The sequence below is a fragment of the Elephas maximus genome, chromosome 20 (genome assembly GCF_024166365.1).
Source record: "Elephas maximus indicus isolate mEleMax1 chromosome 20, mEleMax1 primary haplotype, whole genome shotgun sequence".
NCBI lineage: Eukaryota > Metazoa > Chordata > Mammalia > Proboscidea > Elephantidae > Elephas > Elephas maximus.
In genome coordinates this window covers 59346464-59372288 of record NC_064838.1, presented here as the reverse complement: position 1 = coordinate 59372288, position 25825 = coordinate 59346464, and the positions used below count along the sequence as shown (strand labels likewise).

The window sequence follows — 25825 nt, the reverse complement described above, 5'->3', positions numbered from 1 at the left end:
GAAGTCCAATTCTGGGTCACAAAGGCAGATGAGGTAGACACACCTGAGGTTAATACCAAGCCCAGGCCGTGGGAATTGGGCCTCACGGAGAGGAATGCTCTGGAGTAAGGGTCTTGGGGGTGAGAAATCACAATTCCAACGCTTGGGTTAACTGGAAGGCAGACTTAGCCCAGAGGCTAAGATACTGCCTTCAGCATTAGAGACTCAGACAAGTGCTATCAGCGTAAACTTGAGCAAAGTCTTTTGACCCTCTGGCTCAGTTTTCTAGTCTGAATGATTGAGATAGCACCAACAACTATCTCACTGGGCTGTTGAGAGGCTTTAATGGGATGATGCTGAGCTCAGGCCTCACAGAACGAGTGCTGACATTCATTCAGCAAACATTCATTCATCAAACTTTATAAGTATCATTATGCCATAATTTCAGAATTTTTCCAAAAGGGAAGTTGTTACCCAGTTCTTAGCAAGAGGCTCTTGGGGCAGGTTGGCTATGCTTTGTTGCTTTTGTTTTGGGGAATGTCTTTGTTTGTTTGGGTAAGGTGCAGGATGAGCAATGATTTGAAACAACTCACTTAGAAGCCCAGTATTGCACTGTCTGCTGTTTTCACTTCTGACTCGAGACGGAACAACAGACAGACACGGAGTTCTTACCTCTAATGGTGGGATCTGGGTCTCTGCATCTCTGCTCTGCACACAAAGGTGCCAGTCCTTGCTACCTTTCCTCTAGGTCTCACAATCTGATCCCTGATATTTCAGTTGTTAAACAGACCGTCGCTTCACTTCACTCCCTGTGTCTTTTTATCATAGGTCAACTCTCATATCAGAATACTATCTTTTGAAAAGCTTTATTGTAGAGAGGTCACTTTAGAAAGATGTCTGTAGTGGGGGTCGCCTGTGTCCCTGCCCTCAGTAGATATTCCAGTGACCCTTGTCTTAGGCTGGGTTCTCTTGAGAAGCAAAACCAATGAAGTATATATGTATTTATTATTTCAAGGAAACGGCTCACATAATTGTGGAAGCTGGTAAGCTCCAAATCTGTGGGTGAGGCAGTAGGCTGGAGGCTTCTCCTGACACATGGTTGCAGGAGCTGACAGGTCCAAAATCTGCAGGTTAGGTGGCAGGCTACTGGCTAACGAGGTTGAGGGAGCTGGTGAATCCAAAACTGCCGGTCAAGTGGCAGGCTGCTGGCTCACAGGATTGTGGGAGCCGGTGAATCCAAAATCTGCAGGTCAGGCAGCAGACTGAAGGCTTCTCATGTTCCAAGAGCCAGAGGTCAGAGGATGATGAGACGGATACAGGATTGAGAGAGAGAAGGAGCTTTGCCAGAACATCCGTATGTATTGGATGTGGGCCACACCCCAAGGAAACTCCCCTTCCAACTGATTGGCTGCTCACATCAGATCATAAAATGAAGAATGATTACATAATATCTGCCAAATCAATGAGAACCATGGCCTAGCCAAGCTGACATATAACATTAACCATCACAATGCTCAAGTGTACCCACTGGCTGGGTGGTTCTGGAAGGACATGGCTGCTTGCACTCTGCCCTCCCCCAGACTTTCATAGTTCAAGGAAGTCTTTCAGATGCCAGAGGAAATGCCTACAAAGCTTTAAAAAGTCTAACCGTGAATCCACCAGGAGCTCCTTGGAAACTCAATGGGGCAGTTCTACTCTGTCCTACAGGGTGGCTGTGAGTTGGAATTGGCTTGACGGCAATGGGTTTTTATCCCTTTGGGACAAGATAGGGTAGCAGCTGAATCTGAATCTGAACTTTCCAATCCACTCACTGCATTCACACCTGGAAAAACTCTATCCTGCATATGTGTCAGCAGGGGAGAGCCTTTTCTTCTTCCACTTCTTTGCAAAATACTGCTGCTCTCACCAGGCATTGGTAGCTGTTGGAAAGGTAAGTTAGAGAAGAGAATGAGAGGAGTGAAGAAACAATAGTGCCCATGTGTAAGACTAAGAACAGAGGTGGACAGGGCCTGCCTTTGTCCCTTCTGTCCTGAATGCTGACCATGTTTCCTTAGACCACAATATCTCTTGGCCACCTTGGGGCTTTGCACATATTGTTCTCTACTTGTAAAGTTCTTCTCATTCTTCAGGTGTTGTCTTCAATGTCACCTCCTTCTCAATCTTCAGTTGACTGTTCAGAGAGCTTTTCACTGACCACACATGTTAGTTTACTACATAGCACTTAACGCAGTTAATCATTCCATATGCTTGTCTCCCCTGCTAGCCAGGAAGCTCCAAGAGGGCAGGAACAATTTCTGACTCTTCTACCCATAGCATCCCCAGTGGTTATCTGGGGGCCAGGCACATCAGAAACATTTCAATGGTTGTCTCTTGGGCTCTTAAGTAACCGTTTGCCCTGGGTGGGCTGGAATTTCTCTGCTCTTCAGTCAGCTCCACAGTCAGGCCCTCCATGTCACTTGGTGCAGGCTCTGACTGCAACAACGAAAGATATATCTCTAAAAGATGGGGAGACATTTGTCTATACTGACCCCATCCACCAATCCAGAGTGCTCCTGCCAAGGCCCAGGGAGCCTGCTGTGGGGCAGACGAAGGCACTGGAGGGGATCTAAGGCAAAGTAAGTCGGGGTGGAGGCGGGGTGGGCCAGGTCTTCAGTGCAGAGGACAACCCAGAAGCATGTGAACTTAACGAGCCCTCAGAGCCATTTTTAATGTGGACTTGATCACTTCACGGTAGTTGAGTTGGAGGGGGGACCTGGTCTCACAAGCCTAATTAAAAGCTGTGAAAGTGGAATGACACATGGAAAGAGTCTGCTGAAAAGATGGAAAGGGGCCTTGGTGGGAAGGCTGGGCTGGCTTTTCCATTTAAAAAAAAAAAAAACTGTTAATTGGTTGCCTGAAGCCAAGTCAAAGATGAAAATGGATGACAGTTTCAAAGTACAAGCTATCTACACTGGAGCATCAAATGAAGATCAGAAAACAGGGCAAATTCAAGGCTCCATTTTCAAAGTATATAAAACTTTAAATAACAATTGAGTGGGGTCTTATCTCATTGGCTGCTGAAAGAAGATAATTAGGGAGGAAGGAATCATGCCCTGTGCTTAGCATGCCCAGTGGAAACTGTCAACTGCCTGGGGTATATATGCCACCTGCCGGACATTTTACATTCAGGTGAACTACTCCTCCAAAGGAAACGTCCTCATACTTTCTCAGTTTATTAAAAAAAAAACAAACCCACTGCCATCGACTCGATTCTGACTCATAGCGACCCTACAGGACAGAGTAGAACTGCCCCCTAGAGTTTCCAAGTTTATAGCTAACATTTATTGAGTGCTTTTTTTACCATGTGCCACCAGGAGCAATGCCCTTTTCATGTTATGTCATTTATACCTCACCATTACTGTGTGAGGTGGATACTGCGTAGCTGAGGAAACTGAAGCACAAAGAGACTAAGACACTTTCCCTAGGTTGCGTAGCTTATATTATAGTCAGGGTCACAATTAGAACACGTGAGTCCAACTCCATGGCTTGGGCCTTTACTCACCATACTACACTGTCTTTGAAATCAATCATTTAACAGCAAACATATATCGGATGTTTCTACCTCTAAGTGGGGATCCAATTTGATATATATATATGTATATATATATATATGTGTATATATGTATATGTATACATGCACTGAGGCTACCTTTATGCACCAGACTGTGTAACTATCCCTCCAGCCAACCAATCAACCAAATACCCAGCCAGCCAATCAACTAGCCAACCAACCAACAAATCAACCAAAGAATTATCCAACCAACTACTCATCCACCCAATCAACCAGCCAACCAATCAACTAAAAACTATCCAAACAGCTATCCATCCAACCAACAACCCAATCAACCAGTCAACTAAGCAACCACCCACCCACCCATCCTTCCATACAACCAACCAATCAACCAACCAATTATTCATATCACCACTCATTCAATCACCCACTCAACCATCCAAACAACTACCCAACCAATAACCAACTGCCTAACCTTTATTGGGTACCTTCTGTGTTTTTAACCTGGTTCTGAAACAGACAGACAGGGTCCCTGCTTATACTCCCAACAGGGAGCCCCTTAGTCTCCTAACACTGAACGCTGTTGTTTACTTTGGAATTCAAAAATAGTATCATCCTCATGTCATTCTTCAAATAAGTTTAGGGCACATAAGAGAACACAGGAAGATAAGCACCTACCCCTACCCATGTGCAGAGACAGCTGCTTCTACTCTCATAAGCACACAGTCGATTCTTGTTATTCACAGTAGTTATGTCCTATAAAATCACTACAAACACTGAATTAGCAAATATGGAACCATTGCTCATAGGGGAAATACAAGGTTTTGTTCCTGTGACCCTCTGGGTCACAATATTTTCATCAGTCAACCAATATATAACCGTGTTTTATGTGTATTTCTGTTTAAAGACCTTCTGTTCAATATATCCTGTTGATTAACACTGAACTCACAGCCAATAGCACCATAACTCATGCCTGAAGAAAGCTTATCTAATACACGTATTTTCTCCATTAGACACATCATAGCCTTCATGTGCTTAGAAACACAGGGCAGCACTTCAGCGCTACGCTTGGCAACCATTTTAAACAGCGAAATTACCAACAAAAAGAACACAAGTGCACAAGATGTATTACTAAATAGACCACTGTGTATAGCATGAGAGCTGAAAGAAGTCAGCACATCCTTGCTTGATCTTAGCAGGGAATGCCTGGGTCAGGTGGCTCAATTTTTTTTTTTTTTTGCTGTTCTGTGCACGTGCATGTCTGTGAATGACCAATGGCGAGTATTGATTTTGAGGTTACAAAGAAATTTCAGTGAGTAGGCACATTCGTAAATACGGAATCCATCATTAATGGAATGGGCTGTATATACTATACATAAAAAGTGTCTGCTGGCTACCCTGATACATTCTGGTCTTACAGCTATGCCCACTATTTCACTTACAAGGTCACCTTCTCCCGGCCACTCACCCGTCACACATTTATGAAGGCTTCTCAGGTAAGGCTCTCAGCAATAGGATCTTCATCGCCTAACCTTACAATCTGCCAGGCGCTCCTTGGAAACTCTATGGGGCAGTTCTACTCTATCCTATAGGGTCACTATGAGTCAGGATCGACTCGACGGCACTGGGTTTTTCTGGGCTAACCTTATAATCAGTCGTAGGCAAGTTTATGTCACCTTTCTAAGGACCTCTCCTCCTCGGGTAAATGAGAGCTACTCTGCACAAAGTAAGTAAAAGGAGACACATGAGTCTATTTATGTAAAGCTACTGGTACAGAGCTTGACACACAGTAGGTGCTCAAAGACACCATTATACAAGAGAGCATCAACGCCGGTCGCGAGCAATGCTTTTGGAATCAGATGACCCGAATTTAAAATCTGACTTGGCCACTTGGCCTCGGTTTCCTCATCTGTAAATTGGACTAGTAATTGTACCCATCGTGCATGCGAACGGTTTAGCACACAGCCTCATGGTACTGATTGACAAATGTTATTATGAGCGAGCGGAGTTGTTCTTGAGCTGAGTGCTCCAATAAGGCCACAAATGTCTCAAAAGACAGGAAAGAGGTTTTAGGCACATTTGTCTATCCTACAAAAGACATTCTAAACTTACTAAAAGAATGCTAATCATAAAAGGTCACTGGGTACCCTTTACAAGTAACCTTAAAAAAAAAAAAAAAACCCTATTGCCTTCGAGTTGATTCTGACTCATAGCAACCCTGTGGGAGAACAGAACTGCCCCACAGGGTTTCCAAGGCTGTAACCCTCACGGCGGCAGACTGCCCCAGGTTTCTCCAGTGGAGCGATTGGTGAGTTTGAACCACCAACCTTTCGATTAGCAGCAGAGCGCTTAACCACTGTACCACCAGGGCTCCTCACAAAGTGCCTTAGGGAAAATTATTTTTGGCGTAATGATCTGAAGAAGTTGGGCTTCTGCTGAAAATCTGACTGACTTTCACTCTTTGGGTACTGTGACCGACACAGGAATTGATTCTCTTTTTAAACTGGCAGCCAGGACCCTCAGGGACAGGGCATGTCATGTTCTCACTTCGTTGTGGACACTCGTTTGTATTTCTGTTCTTGTCTTTCCTTTGCCTACTTTTAAAATTTTTTATTTGTTGCTGTTGAGAATATACAGCAAAACATCCGCCAATTCAGCAGTTTCTACATGTACAATTCAGTGACACTGACGACATTCTTTGAGTTGTACATGTCTACTATTTTTACCATTTTTTGACATCTACTTCTACTCTGTTTTCTGTGTTGAAATTACATTTAGTTAAGATTCCTTAAATCCTTCTGATAGCCTGGAAGGAATGTAAATATATAGTTACATATAAGGTCTAGTTTATGTGTTGACTGATGTTCAGTGAATCCAGACAAAGAAAAAGTGAGCCAAAGCGACTCTGAGCTTGAGTGATGAGGGCACCATGCATCTGCTTGTTCTAAAAGAAGCGGCAGATCTTACAGCACTGAATTTTTCACCCGGTGGACAGACATATGGCAATAGTACATTTTTTTCTTCCATTGCTCATGTGTGGGAATCACATTATTTTCCCAAAAATATGAAAGAGAAAAAGATAAAAGTGGTGAAGGGGAGAAAGGGAGAGAGAAGAAGGTATAGGAAGGAAGCACTACGCTAGAATGAAAAGTTCTGAGTTTTCAACCCTAGATTTTCAGCTCACATGAAAATAGCCAAGTCACTTCATTACTCTGAACCTCAATTTTCTTATCTGTAAAATGGGTCAATAATTCCTCAGAAGGTGGGAAGTGGTAATACGTGGGGGAAAATCTTTGAGAATCATAATGTTAACTTCAGAATGAGAGTGATTTGTATTATTTCCTTGAAAACGTAAGAATTTCAATAGTGCTATCCATGGGATATTTAAAGCACACTTCTCCAGCTCTCATGTACTGTCTGATTGGGGTGGGGGGGAGCGGTGGAGAGGAAATACACACACACACACAAAGTGTCCTTGACTTTTTGGAGATTGGTTCCAGTGATCTGTTAGACCTGGCTTCATTTATAGTGGCATTCCGTTTGTGAGAAAGGTCAGTCAGCTTCCCTTGGTCATGGCAAACCAAGGTAGGAGGTTATCTTACCTCATCATCGCAGCTGATGGAGCATTTGCCATCCAGAGAGGCACACTGTGTGGGAAGAGGCAAGGGGAAATACGTCATATTCATGTCGGCTATGACTGCGACTGGGTTCTTAGCTACACAAGCACAAGCTATCAAGGTCATCACCTGTCCCCGTTATTTTTATGAAAATGACATGAGCCTTTTACCTTTGTTTGCCAACCCTGCCCTCCCACCTTGTGAGGTATTTTCATAAGCATGCTATGCCAGTTTTTTTTTTTTTTTTTTTTACAGCAACATGTAAAAAAAAAAAAATTGGCATAGCAGAACTTATGAAAATGCCTCATGGGTTAGCCAACAAACATAGAAGGTGCGCGTTATTAGCGTAAAATACAGTGTGCAAATCCCAAATTTCATCCAAGGGCAATGTTCCCAGATGAGTCTTGCCTGCCTGCCCTTTCTAGAATAAATAAAACCAGTTGCCTTTGAGTTGATTCTGACCCATGGCAGCCCCATGTGTTTCAGAGTAGAACTGCACTCCACAGGGATTTCATGGTTGCGACTTTCCAGAAGCAGTCCTTTCTTGTCAGTCCTTTCTTCCCAGGTAACTCTGGGTAGGTTTTAACCATCAACCTTTCAGTTAGTTGCCCAGTACTTAACCCTTTGTGCCATCTAGGAACTCCTGAGTCAATATCAATTCCAAATAGTAATATAAACAATAAAACAATTTTTCTGCCTTGTTCTTTTTTTTAATCTGTTTTAATTTACACTGTTACTCAATATTGATAATACATTTTTAAGATCTCAAATCTTTTGGTAACAAGAAATATAATCGCTTAATTTTAATTAACTCTTAATGACTTTTTAAAAAATTCCTGTCTGTGTTCGTATTTTACAGGTTCTTAAAGTTCTTAAAGTGTCTTAATTTAAGAAATGATTCCAATGTTCAAAATTGGGCTGTTGTTGGTAAGTGCCGTCAAGCAGACTTTGACCTATAGCGACCCCATCTGATAGAGCAGAACTGTCTTATAGGGTTTTCTAGGCTGTAAGCTTTACGGGAGCGGATTGCCGCATCTTCATCCAATGGAGCCTCTGGGTGGGTTTAAACCGCTAACCTTTTTGTTAGCAGCTGCTTACCCATCGCACAGAGATGGAGGCAATTTACCAGTTGCCATTTCTGCCAAATCAATTAATAAATACTCCTGAGATTACTTAGCACAGAGAACACGGCAAAGGGAAAGAAAGTGTCCCAGATTCTCAAGGCAGAATAGCTCAGAGAAGCCCTCTAGCCACGCAAGGCAAATGAATACTTCAAATAATCTAACTATGCAAAAATTTTCAAAACTGTGATGCACAAATAACTAACCAGGCATCACGATGAGATTAGGAAAAAGCCACTATGAAAATCTCACAAATGCCAGTATTTAAAGGAAATACTTCTCTGAAATTTACTATCTTGATTTCACAATTAAAATTCCTCTTAGGAGCAAATTCTCTGCTTTGCCCAGCATGTGGCGTTTAACACGCTGACAGCCCTTTATTCTGCAGCGAAATGAAGGGTAATCCCAGCAGCCAGCAGTTCATTTTACAAACAGTCATCAAAAATCCGGCACTTTTAGGCTGTGGGTATCCACATGTGAACACCTGTATAATAAGTGTCGCTAACGCTTTAGTACGCTGATTGTAGCTTACCTGTCTGCTGGCAGTCCAGAACTTCCTTTGGAAAAATTCAAGTTTCATCTGAATGCCTACAGCTGGGACAAATTATAAATAAAACAAGGTATTACAGATCTTGTTACACAACCATTTAAGGTTTTCGTTGAAAATTATCCATCACGGCAAGAAGGTGATGTAAGAACATCAGATAAGAACACTTAAAAAGAAATTTACAGTGAAACGTACACTGAGATGTTTTACCTTGCAGGTGAGGAATTCTCAAGGTTACTTGTACTCATAGAATTTTTGCTATAGAGCAAGCTGGGCACAGTGCAGATGGCTCCTTGGAGATATGTCACCAGAGTGTTTCTAAAATTCATACACCTGTGGCCACCCTCCCCCCAACATTTCCACACAAGCTGAAAACAGGAATGAAAAAAAAAAAAATGGAAGATTACTGTTTGTTCCCAGTTTGTTCCTAACTAGTCTATGAACTTGAGTGTCTGAAACAGGTACTACATGTGTGTTTTTGAGACAGAAGATTTGAAAAATACTTGTTCTGAGGCTAGCATTTGGGTGTCGTTGCTTCGCTGTGATGTGGCTGGTCCCCAGTCCCCTGGAACACTGGGGAAATGACACAGGTAGCTGACTGCAAAGATGCCTTCTAAAGTCATGCTGAACGCTAAGTGCTAGTGAGAGAAGCAAACAGAAAGGAAAGAGGGATCAGACAGTGACTTGAAGTTTTGGAATCTGGCGGAACCTCAGAACTATTCCATGAACACGCTCACAGTATTTCTCTCCACAAAGCCAGGACAAAGGAACCATAGACACTGCTTCAGAAAGCACTCTGGTCAGGGCACAGAGCCCACGGGATGGTAAGAAAACTTCAGGAGAGTTGGAAAGAGAGAACGAGACCATTTGCAGGGAACACTGGGCTTCTGGGGGAGAGCACCTGCCCAGCGACACCTCTGTCCTTTGCACGCAACCTCCCCAATTCCCGCCACGTCCACATACCGCCCGTATTATTTCCCTTTCCACATCACTCATTTTTTTTTTCTTTACTTAAACACCTATAGTAACTTCAACCTAAGCAATAACATTCATCAAAAAAAAAAAAAAAATTTTTTTCCAGAAAGTTTGCTCATATACTCTTTGGTTTGGTTTAGTGTGGTAAACTACATAAAACATAAAATACAGCATTGTAACCAGGTTAAAGTATAAAATTCAGTGGCATTTAGTACATTCATATTGCTGTACAACCACTTCACCTTGAAAGGAAACGTGTGCCCATTAGGCAGTCACTCCTCACTCTGTGTCCTTCCAGCCCCTGGAAACCACTAACTTACTTTCTGTCTCTATGGATTTGCCTATTCTGGACATTGGGTATAAATGGAATCAAACAATATGTGGCCTTTTGTTTCTGGGTTCTTTCACTTAGCATAATGTTTCCAAGGTTCATCCGTGTCGTCGCATGCATAAGCATTTCATTCTTTTTCATGGCTAAATAATATTCCATTGTGTAGACATACCACATTTTGTTTATCCACTCATCGGCAGGTGCACATCTGAATTGTTTCCACTTTTGGCTACTGCAAGTAGTGCTACTATGAACATCTCTGTACAAGTTTTTGTTTGAACACTTGTTTTCAATTTTTTATTTTTATTGTTTTTGGTATACACCTGTGAGTGGGATTGCTGGGTCTTATGGTAGTTCATATACTCTTAAAACCTCATGTGCCACCATGTTGGGGCCCCCTACTTGAATCGTTACTGGTATGCTGGCTTTACGGACTTACCTTCTTTTTGGACATGTAATTTCAGACTGTAGGCTAAGACTAGAGCTAATCCTGGCTACAAAACACAGAATGGGAGTAACCCATTTCAGCCTATCCTGCTATGCCATGAGTGGTCTCCTTCCTCTGGGCCATAAGCTCCCTGAGGGCAGGGACCATTGTTGCTTCCCATTATGTTCCTTCCCTCAGCAAGGTACTGAGTACGCAGATAATTGCTAAATGTTTGCTTTTTTTCTTTTTTAACCTTTCAAATGATATTCTAGTCACAATTACAGAGAAAGAAATTGAAGCTAGATTCAGAAAAGAACTTGGAGTGAAGGATATCATTGCCAATGTCAGATGGATCTTGGCTGAAAGCAGAGAACACCAGAAAAATGTTTACCTGTGTTTTACAGACTATGCAAAGGCATTCAAATATGTGGATCATAACAAATTATGGATAACATTATGAAGAGTGGGGATTCCAAAACACTTAATTGTGCTCATGTGGAACCTGTACGTAGACCAAGAGGCAGTCATTTGAACAGAACAAGGGGATACAAAAAAAAAAAAAAACCAAACTCATTGCTCTTGAGTCAATTCCGACTCATAGCGACTCTGCAGGACAGAGTAGAACTGCCCCAGAGAGTTTCCGGGGAGCGGCTGGTGAATTCAAACTGCTGACCTTTGGTTAGCAGCTGAGCTCTTAACCACTGCACCACCAGGGCTCCAAGGGGAGACTGTGTGGTTTAAAATCAGGAAAGGTGTGCGTCAGGGTTATACCCTTTCAGTGTACTTATTCAATCTGTACGCTCAGCAAATAATCCGGAATCTGGACTATATGAAGAAAAATGCGGCATCAGGATTGCAGGAACATGCATTAACAATCTGTGACGTACAGATGACACAACCTGACTTGGTGAAAGTGAAGAGGATTTGAAGCACTTACCGATGAAGATCAAAGACTACAGCCTTTAGTATGGATTACACCTCAATATAAAGATAAAAAAAATCCTCATGACTAGACCAATAAGCATATCATGATCAACAGGGAAAAGACTGAAATTGTTAAGAATTTCATTTTACTCAGATCTACAATCAACACCTATGGAAGCAGCAGTCAAGAAATCAAACTATGTATTGCATTGAGCAAAGCTGCCGCAAAAGATCTCTTTACAGCGTTAAAAAGCAAAGATGTCCCCTAGAGGGCTAAGGTGGGCCTGACCTAAGCCATGATATTTTCAATTGCCTCATATGCATGCGAAGGCTGGACGATGAATAAAGACAACCAAAGAAGAACTGATGCCTTTGAATTATGATGTTGGCAAAGAATACTAAATATACTGTGGGCTGCCAGTAGAAAGAGCAAATTTGTCTTGGAAGAAGTACAGCCAGAATGATCCTTAGAAGCAAGGATAGTGAGACTTCATCTTGCATACCTTGGACATGTTATTAGGAGGGACCAGTCCTTGGAGAAGGGCATCATGCTTGGTAAAGTAGAGGGTAGGGGAAAAGAGGAAGACCCTCAATGAGATGGATTGACACAGTGGCTGCAACAATGGGCGCAAACATAGCAATGATTGTGAGAACAAGCAGGACCGGGCCGTGTTTCATTCTGTCGTACACGGGGCAGCTATGAATTGGAATCAACTCAACGCCACCTAACAACAACATCAGAGAAAGATGGAGAAGTAACATTCATATGAATTATAATCACACCCAAATAAAGAGCTCCTTGTGGTTCATTACAATCACCTGGGGAATTTGAAGAAAAAATCCTGATGTCTAGGTGCCTCTCTCCTGCCCCCCAAGACCAATTAAATCAGAAGCTCTGGGGGTGGGGCCAGCATTGGCTATTTTTAAAAGCATCCCAGATGATTCTAATGTGCACCCAGGTTGAAATCACTGCTCTATAGTCCTTAGTCAACTGGCTACTGAAACGACTCTACTCTCATGCTGGATCACCTGGTCAGCCTTTTACACAAGCTTTTCCTTCTTGGCTTGGAGCAAATTTCAGAGAATACTGTAAGAAAGCCGATTTGGGGCTTGAGGGCTGTTTACTGACTTCAGGTAAAACTCATCTTCCGAAATCTCATATCCCTTTCCTATTCCTGTTGGGGATATGCCAGTCAAGGAACCCGTGAAGCCAGGGCGGTGGCTGGGTTTGGTGAGGTCTACCAGCAGGCAGAGGGTGAGTGTAAGCCCTGTTTCAACAAGAGGCTTAGCACGAGTATCTCTGATTTTTACCAAAAATAGGGAGAAAGCCCCACTCCACTGCCATTGAGTGGGTACCGACTCATAGCGACTCTATAGGACAGGGTAGAACTGCCCCATAGGGTTTCCAAGGCTGTAAATCTTCATGAAAGCAGACTGCCACATCTTTCTCCTGTGGAGCAGCTGGTGGGTTTGAACCCTCATCCTTTCAGTTAGCATTCGAGCATTTTAACCACTGTGTCACCAGGGCTCTTCTAAAACAGGGAGGGGGTGGTAGAAACATGACTTCAGAGCAAAATTGTGACATCTAATACTTGGCATCTAAGAGGAGAGTGGAAATAAGGTTATCTGTCTCCCTCTGTGTGTGCCTCTCTCTCTGTCTCTCCACTCCTAAGTCCTCCCCAGCCAGCTTGCCTCAGGCTGGGAGTCAGAGAGTGATTCTGAGGCCACCACTCAGGGCCAAGGTCAAGAGCCATGGCAGGCTGCTGGGCCTTACAGTATAAAAACAGAGGTTTTCCCAAAACAGTCACCCCATGGTGACCTTTCCATGGTGCTTCCAGTTCCAACAGCCCAGAGCTTCCCCTGGCCATCCATCATCTATTGAACTCCTCCATCAGAAAGAGCTTCCCCTCAACTGCCCGTCCTTTCTGAGCAGTCCTCCCAACCTCTGTGGAGCCTCCGTTTCACCTCCCTAATGAAGCTAGCTGCTCCCCCCTGGGTGTTTATCCATCTCACATATTTGGAGACTGCTATCATCTGCCCCTTTTGGTCCTACACACCAGCTCCTTGAAGTGCTTTAATCTTTGCACATGAGTCAGTCCCTCCATCCCATTAATCATGCGGGCTGCTTCTCTCTGATCTCCCTCCAGCAGGCTGCATCCTCTCCTGGGTCCTGATGCCCCAAACTAAATGCCGCTCCTCACTCACTCCCCTGATCCGGGCAAGAGGCCGTTCCCAGAGGGCTCCTAGACAGTCCTGGATGCAACTGGTCTGCTCTGTTTTGACCTGGTTGTGCTTTTGCTGGTTATCCTCTAACTTCTTCCAGCAATTCTGGCCCCTGGCTTCCCACCGCACATCTAGGTTTGCAGTATTTTCACCTACAGATTAAGATACTTCTGTACAAACAAAAGAAACAGAGTCCCATTGGTGGGTCAACTTCAGGACCACTGGCTCCAGGGCCTTATCTTTGCTGAGCTCCAAGCTGGGTACCGAGAGAAATAAGAGCACACTTTTCTCAAGCCCCTCCACGTCTGGTTGAGCAAACGTACAAACATGGTAGCTACATGATGAAAAACTTCATCAGAGACAAAAGGAGAGGACTGTTGGAGTACAGACACCTGGGGGGTTGACGGGAGCTTTGTGAAAGATAAGCCATGAAGATTAGACTCACATAAAACATAAGAACCAAGGAAGGATGGCAATCCAAACTCAGGAAACAACACAGGTAGAGGGATGGCACCTTTTTAAAGACCACTGTGTATTCCGAGATTTAGGAGGAATGGGAGTGGGGGACTTGGTTGTACAGGATGAGGTCAAATGGTAAAAGATCTTGAATGTCAGGCCAGGGCATGTGACTAGTGTCTGTAGACCAGGGGTCTGTAAACCATGGCCCGCAGGCCAAATCTAGCATCTTTTGTTAAATAAATTTAATGGAACACAGCCACGCTCATTTGTTTATATACTGTTTACAGCTACAATAGCAGAACTGAGTAGCTGCAACAGAGATGGTATGGCCCACCAAGCCTAAAATATTTACTATCTGGACATTTACCGAAAAAAGATGCTGACATCTGCTGTAGGTGATGAGAAGCCTTTGAAAATTTTTGAGAAGGGGCAGGATCAGATCTATACTTTTAGAAAGTCCACTCCGAAAGCTTTGTAGGAAAAGGGCTTGCACGGTGGGAGACCAGCAGGGTGAGATGAGTTGGGCAGCCACCACAGGCACTTGGAGCATCTGGTTAAGTATCTCTTAAGGAGGAGCCCTGGTGGTGCCAGTGCTAAACAAAAGGTCGGCAGTTCAAATCCATCAGTCGCTCCTTGGAAACACTGTAAGGCAGCTCTGCTCTGTCCTACAGGGCTGCTATGAGTCAGAACTGACTACGTGGCAACTGGTTCTTAAACATGAAAACGATTTAAAATGCAAACACACACACACACACACACACACACACACACACGAACAACAACAACAAAAAACTCCAAACAAAGGAACAAGCAAAAACGTTTAAGAGCATCCTATGGCTGTCTCTATTCAGAAATTTCGCTTCCTTTTGCTAGTTCTCTCTCTTTTGTTCCAAGTGTTTTTTTGTTTTTTGCCTTCATCCTTTATCAGAGAAAACATGGCTACTTCAGCAAGTTCCATTCTCCTCCCCTACCCTTCCTACGTCCCAAACGGAACCTGAGATATTTGTCATGCCCATCTATTTTGTTCTTTTGACAACATGTCAAACTATAACAGTATATTCTGATTTAAGTCAGTCTTGCTAATTTCATAAGGAAAACAAGGACAGAAAATGCTTTAGTGAAACCCAAGTCCCAAGGAGGGTGTACGGAAAATAAAAATACCATCCCTGGGTTTGAAATTTTTTAGACAGTCCAGAAAATCATCAACATATTTTCTCTGGAGTTTGGGGGCCTCCTCACTCCCATCTGATTACAAATGGTCCAGGGCTCCCTGCCAGGACTCTTCCTCTCTAGGACAGACACAGCATCCCTGTTACATAATTCCAGTTTACTCTTTCCTGGGATCTAGTCGTGTATGTGTGTATGCAGAGGAGCCCCAGTGGCACAGGAGTTAAGAGCTGGGCTACTAACCAAAAGGTTGGCAGTTCAAATTCACCAGCCATTCCTTGGTAGCCCTATGGGGCAGTTCTACTCTGTCCTATAGGGTCACTATGAGCTGGAACCGACTTGAAGGCACCTAGCAGTTATGTGCATGCATGTGCGCACCCATGTGCATGCACACACGTTGTGCTGTGTGCCACTGAGGTGATTCCAATTCGTAGCAACCCTATGGGACAAAGTAGAACTGTCCCATAGGGTTTCCTAGGCTGTAATCTTTATGGGAGCAGATTGCTAGGTCTTTCTCCCACAAAGCTGATGGTGGGTTAGAATTGCTGACCTTTTGGTTAGCAGCCAAGCACTTAACCATTGTGCCATCTATGCAAGTCTTTTAAATAAAGATCCAGGAGGCAGCACATGAGTCAGAATCTACTCAACATCAGCGAACATCAGGGAGTGCTCCAGCGAACTGACTTCTTTTGTTTAGGGTTCTAAAGGGTTGAAGCAGCATCTGGTAGTACCTCACTCAGTTCCCAGGAGTGGAGTAGACCCAGAGAGGACTGTTATCCCTCAGGGTCATTCCCAAAGTGCCAACACTGGATGAGCCTCTTGGGACAGTGACCCCATGATACTGGAATGGTCTTTGGAAGCCTCCAGAACAATAAAATCACTTCATTGTTATGAGAACTGTCATCCCAAACAGTTCCAGAAAGTTTTCACATACACATATTCAGGCACCCAGAACACTGACATCTCTTGTTGGTTTGAATTATTAAGGTGACTGTTCCTGTAACTCAATATCCTAAGAGGGCCTGAGTACAGATCTTCAGTTGGCCAACGCAGACCACAGACCATCGATGAAGTATCTTCCTTCCACCTTCGCTTCCAGAATTCCTTTTTCCCCGACTTTCTAACTTCTGTCCTAACTACTTACCACTCCTTTCCTTTTCCCTTTTCCTTTCCTTTTTCCCCACCACCCCTTGCTTTCATGCCTGTCACAAAACTATTATGTGATAAGCAGCCTGTATAGTGAGATTAAAACCAAAAAACCCAAGCCTATTGCTTTTGAGTCAATTCTAACTCATAGCAACCCTACAGGACAGAGTAGAACTACCCCACAGAGTTTCCAAGGAGCAGCTGGTGGATTCGAACTGCCGACGTTTTCGGTTAGCAGCTGAGCTCTTAACCACTACGCCACTAGGGCTCCCTTGAGTGAGATTAAGAGGTGAGGAATGTGACAGCGTGGGTCGGGGCTGGGGAGGGCACCCAACTCATAGACGAGAGGCTCACACTTTAGCATGCTGGGAGCTGACAGACCAGGGGGTCATCCAAGGACCAAAACTTACAGACCATTTGATGTATAGAACATCAATGAACGCTGCACTCGGATCTGGGGAAAGGGAGCTGACCTCAGAGGCACTGATCCTATGCTGTCCAAATCAGTGGCCACTAGTCACAAGTGACAATTACATTAATTAAATTTAAATACAATTAATAGCTTAGTTCCTCATTCGCACTAGTCACATTTCAGGCACTCAGTAGTCACGTGGGGGTAGTGGCTACTGTCCTGGACCGTGCAGTTCTAGAACACTTCCATCACTGCAGAGAGGTCTACTGGACAGCACAACTGGTCAGTGATGACGGAGGGCTAGAGAAGACCAGATGGAGAAGTGCACAGAGAGGGGCTGGATGCTTGTGCTTTTTTCCTTAAGGACAGAAGATAGAGCTCCCCAGAGACCTGTCCGTGCGGCCCGCTCCCCGCTCCCTGGAGGTGGAAGGAATGAGGATGACTTAGGTGTACAGGGTCTAGGCCAGCGGGAGAGGACCTGGATTTGAAAGGGGAAGTGGGTAATTAGTTTGAGAGAAACCCAAAGAAATCAATGCAATATGCGCAACGTGGCTACCACCCTCAAGATTCATTTATTTTGTTTTATAAAATTTGAGAATACAAATTACATTTCCAGTGCTGTTATATTCAAATACATTCAAGATGAAATCACGCATGCATCTCATATCACGTTAATAGACATGCATTCAAGTGTAATACGAAACTTGCCAAATAACAGTATTACATGTGAAATTAGAAATGAAATAACTTTTTCATATTGTATTCATTTAGAAATAGTTTTCTGTGGGCTTGGCCTCAACTTGCAACATGCCTCAGGAGCCCAAATCCAGTTTGTAAAATAGTGCACACCAGGTCTGGCATACAAACTCACACAAACACCCCTACCTCTACTTGCCCAATCCTTGAGCCATACACACGTGGTCACATGTACACAGAGCTCATCCAGAGGACAGAACTGGGCTGCCACCACCAATGAGCAACAATGAATTACAACCAGGAAAAGTTGTTACCAGGAACACTGATTGTAAGCCCTGTTTCTAAGACTACTGCCGTATGTTCCTGGGTACGTCACTTTGCCTCTCTGTCTCTGCACAGAGAATCACGCTGGTGCCAGCTTCCGAAGAGAATCACTGGGGAACAGGTGATTTTATGATATTCACTAGAAGAGTGTGTATTAAAATGCTCTGAAAGGTCAATAATGTTATAGGTACTCAAGTTATTATTTGTTCCCAGAGCTTTTATTCCTTATTCTTATATTTTACGCTAAGTGTATCGTTCACCTACCACCTGTCTGTCAGTTTGTCATGCTTTGGTGGCTCACCTGTTGCTATGACGCATGCTGTTATAAAGCTCTGCCACTGGTATTTCCAATACCAGCAGGGTCACCTATGGCAGACAGGTTTCAGTGGAGCTTCCAGACTCAGAAAGGCCAGGAGGAAAGGCCCGGGGACCCACTTCCACAAACCAGCCACCGAAAACCCTTTGGATCATAACAGAACATTGTCCAGTATAGTGCTGGAAGACGAACCCTCTAGATGGAAGGCACTCAAAATACACAGTGGCTATAGCAATGAACTTAAGCCTAATCACAATCGTGAAGATGGCTCAGGACCAGGTAACATTTCATTCTGTTGTATGTGTGATTGCCATGAGTTGAAGCCGATATGAGGAAGCCGATAGGACCGCAACTGACAACAACAACAATATATCTTCCACAGCAACATGTTGAGACTGAGCACAAGATTTATCCGTGACAAATTCTAACTGTCCACTGCAAGAAATGTTCTTGAAGGTGTAGTATCAGCAGACAAACACTTTACAAAATCACGACACCAAAAAGAGGAAAAAGACCATGTCTGCTCTGGCAAATGAAGCAGAAAACAGGTGATGATTCTCTCTGAGCTGAGCCAGCTCTTGATGTGGATTTTTTTTTTTTTTCTTTTTTCCCCTTCAGAATTAATGAAAGATGCCCTCCACCATTCAAACCCTGGCCCCTGACCCTTCTGGGATTCTGGTCATTTGTACGTAATCTGAACACGGCCAGACAGGTCAGAGTACAGACTCCAAAAATATTACTCTCCCCAACACTGGTACCATCAGCCCCACGGGCTCATCAGCCAGGCTTCCTGGCCAGAGAGCTTCTCAGTGGTTAACTACTGGCACCACATAGACAGTTATCATCTCATTCTGAGCGCACAGACAGAAAGGCAGAGAGCTGCCCTGCTCTGGCTGGGCCACAAACAGGAGTTTTCTTCTAGCAGATTCGAATCCACAGGTAGGGACAGGATAAAATATAAAACTATAACAAGTAAATAAAAAATACCTCCTAAGAATTTTCCCTGTGTTTCATTTCTTAGAAGTAGAACAAGTATTCTTAAAACCCCAAGATGTACAAATACACGCTTGCTATGTGTTATCTCAAGGAATAGCTCGGCTGCTAACCCACAGGTTGGTGGTTCAAACCTCCCTGTGGCTCTTCGGGAGAAGGATGTGGCAGTCTGCTTCCCTAAAATTAGGAAAACCCTATGGGGCTTCCATTCTGTCCTATGGGGTTGCTATGAGTTGGAATTGACTCGACAGCAATGGGTTTTGGTACAATATCTCATCCAGCTTCCTTACTGGTCATATCATTTCTCAAGCAGGGTAGTGGCTATTTTCACAAGGCCTGGTTAATCTCCTCCACGCTGCCCTTAGTTCCTCTTTGATAGAGTCCCTGCATTTTCATTCCACTGAGTACAATGGCAAAGACTGCTAGCCGTGATAGTAACAAGGCCTGGCACATTTGGACTCCAACTTGCCTGAATTAACGGTCAAACGTAATACCTGTCAGCCAAACCACATTTGTTTAAATGTTTTCTTCTGTTTGTTTTCAAAACAGTTAATTGCAAGTAGAACTAACAACGAGTCTGAATGTCACTTCTTTGGACTATTTCACGATTAACCCAGGGTTTGGAATAAGGCCACTGTTCTGGAGAGTTGAAGAAAAGAACCCTAACCTTCCTCACATCAAACATGTACCCACTCCAGAGGTCTGCTCATGTCCAGGATAAATGACTTACCACATGAATAACAATTTAAAACTGTAATGTGAATTAGGACATAACTCATCTGTTAAATATTTCATGTGAAGATTTTAATGAATTGCATGATGGAATGTTGGACACAAAAGACAATTGAAATCCTGGGACTAATTTGGGTGAAACTGAGAACAGAGTATCTTCGTGAAGACGCGGGGGAAGAAAAGGCAGCTGTGTTCACGTCCCCCTGGGTGTCAGGCTGGCAAATCCAAAGGCTTTTTTAAAAGATTACAGGGGAGGGAGAACAATCAGCAACAACCTTTTGAAAAATATTTAGATCAAAGCAGTATTTGGTCATTTTAATCTTGGTAAAGCCTGAACATTAATCTCTAAGGTATGGTATTATTTCAGAAATTACGGGAAAAAAAATTTTTTTTTTTTTTCACAGCAGCAGACACACCTCACACTTTAGTCTATGTCAAGTGAAGAAATACAATGATAAAAGGGATGAGGTATTTTAGATATAACCCTGTAACCAATCGCATATTTCACTTCTGAAGTAGTCCCTGTGGTGGTGGTGGAGGGGGGGAGGTGAACTTTCCTCTACACGCTTTTAAATAACAAAGAGCTACATGATGTATGTTTGCGGTGAGAGATGGGGAGGGAAACCAGGGCTCACGTTATCACTCGATTGACAACGCGATAGAGGAAGGTCTTCTTTGAAGGCTCATAGTTGTGGAGGCCTTTTTTAACTTGGAACCATCCCTACCTTCTGTCTGTGACTGGCTCTAGGGAATGTGTGTAGGAAGGCACCATCCGTTTGCCCACACATTTCTTTCACAATCACTTTGTTTTTGTCCTGTCAGACCTTTGGAACAGTCACCTTGGGTAAAATAGAATGAATGACAATTATGAATGCTTCCTTCATTTGGGTTCTAATTACTTGACTGGATCAATGTTGAAAAGAATTAGCTGGGCTGTGGAATGGAATAATAATTTTCTTTTCATCCTTGAGGTAATCTAGAAGTACTTTTCCAGACTTCATCTGAAGAAACCTATATTCCCTCAGCTTTCCGAGGCTGCTGGAGCTGGCATTGAATAATTTTTACTCAGATCATTTTATGCTCACAAAACTCTTCAAATAATATTATTTCAATAAAGTTTTCAAGCCAATACATTCTTATATTCAGTTCCTACCCTTCAACCTTTCAGAATGAGACATTTAAGCCTTGGGCTTCATTGTATTTTAATCAGGCCTGCAAAAATCAATGTCCATTAACAAAATTATACGCTTCCAAATTATAGCTCCCTAGCTAATAATTTCTTATTAGGTCATCACCTAGTAACAGCTACCAAAGAGATTATAACCAAATTAGGGTCAAATTTCCAAACATTTCAAAACTCATAACAGAATGGCCACATACATTGCCAAACACCTCTTCGATGTTTTCAACTATATTTCATGCAAAGCAGCTCTAAAATATCACGTGGTACTGCTAAGGGAAGGAGCCCTGGTGTAGTAAACAGTAAGTGCTCAGCAGCTAACTGAAAGGTTGGCAGTTTGAACCCACCCACCCAGTGGCTCCACAGGAGAAAGACCTGGCAATCTGCTGCCCTAAAGATAACAGCCAAGAAAACCCTATGGAGCAGTTCTACTCTGTCACATGGGGTCACCATGAGTCAGAATCAAATCAACACCGCCCAACAACAACAACACAGCTAAGGGAGCCAGGGAGATGGTTCCAGATTGTCTGGTCCTCAAGCTCATACTTCTGGGCACAGAGACGGACAGGGACTTGTCCAAACACCCCTAGCTCACTGGAGGGGAGCCTGAGCCCGTTCCAGAGCTCCCAAACTCAAACTCCTTCCAGAGCATGAATTGGCGATTACCCTGTGTCTGGTGTAAAGGAAGCAGCAGAACTCAGTTCAGCCCAACTGTTGCCTTGTGCCAACATGGTCTTGACATTGCAAGACATTCTGATACTTCAGGAGATGCTGAAAAACCTAGATTTTAATATAGAGGCAATTCATTAAAAAAAAGAAAAAATTATAGCATTCTGATAGGATTGCCATATATATATAAAAAAATACATACATATATATATGTGTTTTTTTTTTTTCTAAATCTGGCAACCCTATGCCAGGGTCACACTGCACATCTCCAAATTGCCAGGGGTTCCCTCTGTTGCTTGCTTAATCCTGTGAGCGCTGAGACAGCCTGCATCCTGTAGCTTAGAGCTACCAGGACTAAGAACTAAGGTTGCCTACCTCAACATGACCTTCATGGCTTTATCACTTGTTCCAGAATATTCTTGCCCAGAAAGATTAGACTGTAAACAAGTAAAAATACTTCATGGTTTCCTTGAGAAGATTCCTCAAAATGGATTTATGTGAATAACAGACTGATCAAACAGCACCCTTGTATGACAACAGACGGCTCAATTAGGGAAATTTCTCACTTACCAAACAACTGTTGATCGATCAAGACTCTAGAGGGCCACCAATCTTAAAGAATCCTAATCAGATCCTCATGTTGAAAACCTTTAAACCCCTTAAGCTCAGAAAGCCAAATCCTCTGAATCTCCCCTCCACCTCCCCTTTCTGAGATACTGCTGAGACTCTGCCAAGGCGGAGCTCTCCCTTCTGCAGTGGGCAGTAAACTGGACTCTGCCTGATCCCCAGACTCCTCTCATGGCCATGTCAGAAGTCAGAACCTGGTATGTTTATTGATAAGCACTGATTTTAACATATACCAACACTGGACATTATTTTATGCCGCCAGCTGCCTTTGAGTCAACCTTGACTCATGGTGACCTCCTGCGTGTCGGAGTAAAACTGCTCCAAGGGTCTTCAATGGCTGATTTTTCGGAAGTAGGTTACCACGTCTTTCCTCTGAGCCTCATCTGGGCGCACTTAATCCACCAGTGTTTTGGTTAGTAGACGAGTGTGTTAACCATTTACACCACCAGGGCTCCAACCTTATTATTACATATTAGTTATTTATTGTGTCTCATCCCCACCTGACCAAGAGGTAAGTTTCCCGCTGTATTTTCTGTATCTAGAAAAGTGCCTGGCACAGGGGCAATTACAAAAAAAAAATTAATGGATGGCTGGATGCTACGCTGAGAGTGATGTCAGTCAATTATTCACAGAGTTTTCTCTCTTTCAGTGCTATGTCTGTCAGATAGAATGCAGACTAGAAGTAACAGGATAAGTCATATGTCTTTATCTAGATAACCCAGAATATTTGCACCAACTGTCTGAATATTCAAATCGGTTCTATCTTTTCCAGAAAACGATGACTGATTTATTGAGGCGATTGGGCTGTTACTTTAAGATTACTCTGAGAGCACATTACCTCATCTGGAGGTGAAGAAAGGGATCTACAGGATGAATAGGAATTTACTAGCACCTAGCGGGCGCCCCCGGCGGGCACCCCCGGATGGTGCAAACAGGTAACTCACTCAGCTGTTAACTAAAAGGTTAGAGGTTCAAGTCTACCCAGAGGTGCCTTGGAAGAAAGACCTGTCTATCTACTAACAAAAAATCAGCCATTGAAAACCCTATGGAGCACAGTTCTACTCTGTCACACATGAGGTCACCATTAGTCTAAGTCAACTTGATCGCAACTGGTGGTTAAGGACCTAGTGACCAGGTGGAGAGGGAGGGTGAGGAGAATATGTCAGGTCACATGCAAAAAGCCAAACTGGCAATGAGCATGAAGAATCTGAAGAATTCTAAGACCACCTGTGTGGCCAATGCAAGTGAGGAAGCTGAACTTTCCAAGACAACCACCAGGACAAAACAAAGAAGTTCAAACACAAAATGGTGATCATTCTAGGGACAGCTTATCATAAGCAGAATTTCCCTCTTGATGGTGGTTCAACAAGACTATCACTTCTAATCTGTATCCAGCACCTCCATTTCATCCTATATGGAAAGGACAATGACACCAGAAACAGACAACGGAAGACCACGTGCTTTTGAGTGTGCCCACGTAGCCAGGCAGTCTGCAAAGGCAAAACCAGTAAGTCACTGGGCCTGATCATCTCTGGCCATCCAGATACCCATTCCAAAGTCAAACACCTGGGTAGCAGATGTGTAGACTGTAGCCGACCTGGCCCAAGGTAGATCCTTACAGAACAGCTGCATACAAGGCGATTATGAGCAGGGAAGGAAAAGAAGAAGGGGGAGGGGAGCATTAATGAGAGGGACAAACAGCACTTTGGAGTGAGTAATCAAGAAGCTATTTTTTCCTCCAACATCTTGGAATCTCAGGACCTCAGAATATTTGGAAATAAGCTGTAGAGTGAAGGACATCAGTCTGTCCCATAGTTTAATCGGGCAGATGTTGAGGATGGAAAAGCTATCTTCTGTCATTAAGTGATTGCTCCCAAATACATGCTTGGCAACACCTGATTCTCTCCTCTGGCTCCCTGAACAGGTTTTCAGAACAGGCTGCGCTGGTCAGGTCCCTGTGTTTGGTGAGGGTGAGGCTGGGGACAGACGTTTCCTTTTCTAATTTGGCAGGAAAGTCCAAATTCTTCTCAGCAGGGCCAATAGCCAAGACCTCGCTTTCTAGACAGGGGCCTTAATGGTGACCAAAGCTACCTGGTCTCAGTGTCATTCAACTCAGTCCTTTATCCATTCCACAAAGGTTCCCTAAGGACATTTGGTGCCCAGTAAGCACTCAACAGTCCTTGGGTGGTACAGTTAACGTGTTCGGCTGCTAACCAAAAGTTTGGAGGTTCGAGTCCACCCAGAATTGCCTCAAAAGAAGAGCCAGTGATCTACTTCTGAAAAATCAGCCATTGAAAACCCTATGGAGCATAGTTCTACTCTGACATACATGGGGTCACCAGGAGCTGGAACTGACTTGACAGCAACTGGGACTGGTGGCATTCAATAAAACTTGAAGGAATTAATGAACAAGCAAGGGCCTGTATTCCAGATTTTTTTTTTTTTTTAAAATACTAGGTAGTTAATCAGTTGCCTCTCAAGCTTTCTGTGAGGGATAGTAGTTTGAAGTACAGTTGTTACCAACATTTTTCTTCCCAGAGAACTTCCTGGAGCCCCCTGGCTCTTCTCCATTCCTTCAGCTAAAGCATTCTATGCTTAAGGCCTCAGAGAAGGGAAGGCTGGAGGAACTCGGAGAACAAAGGAGTAAATTCTAGATTTTTGGATCTCAAAAGCTGAGGCCCTGAGGAATCTCAGGGAAAGAGAGAAAATATGGGAACAGCTTGGACCAGTTCTTCTTCTCTTTACCCTACGCCTAGCCCCCTCAACAGACTGCACAGGAGAAGTTATCTGGACTGGAGCGGGAGAAGTCAAAGGGCAGCAAAGGGGCTGATAGACCAAGAGGAACACGGGTGCCAGGATCTCCAGCAGGTCTGCAATCTTCATTGCTCCTATCCGGAGTCAAATCCCAAGAGCTTGTTGTGTGCTGTGGAGTCAATCCCAAGTCACAGCAACCCTATATGAGTCAACAGACCCTATGGAGTAGATCTGCTTCACAGGATTTCCTAAGCTATAATCTTTACGGGAGCAGATCGCCATGTCTTTTCTGCTGCAGAGCTGCTGGTGGGTTTGAACTGCTGACCTTCTGTACTTACCTGCTATGCCACCAGCGCTCCTTATCTGAAGAGCAGAGGGGATTATCCCCCCACCCCTCACTCCTCGGAGCCCTGGTGGCGCGGTGGTTAAGAGTTTGGCTACTAATCAAAAGGTTGGCAGTTCGAATTCACCAGGTGCTCCTTGGAAACCCTATGGGGCAGTTCTACTCTGTCTTATAGGGTCTCTGTGAGTCAGAATCAACCCGATGGCAACAGGTTTGTTTCTTTTTACAGGTCCACACTTCTCTCTCAGGAGTGGCTGGGAAACGGCAGGACACTGGAGCTTCTCCTCTCCCAGCCTTGCTGCAAGAAGACAGC

The 25825-nt window shown here is 43.8% G+C and overlaps 1 protein-coding gene across 4 annotated transcripts in view; it reads right to left on the bottom strand.

Annotated features, from left to right (window-relative positions):
* The window catches only part of CACNA2D3 (calcium voltage-gated channel auxiliary subunit alpha2delta 3), a 1053043-nt gene that overhangs the window by 93458 nt on the left and 933760 nt on the right, over positions 1 to 25825 (bottom strand). For all 4 annotated transcript variants that reach the window (XM_049863210.1, XM_049863213.1, XM_049863211.1 and 1 more), the window contains 2 exons: positions 8800 to 8861; positions 7132 to 7176 (listed from right to left, as the gene is read on the bottom strand). In XM_049863210.1, coding sequence (XP_049719167.1) covers positions 7132 to 7176; positions 8800 to 8861 — 107 coding nt within the window. The remainder of the gene's footprint in view (positions 1 to 7131; positions 7177 to 8799; positions 8862 to 25825) is intronic.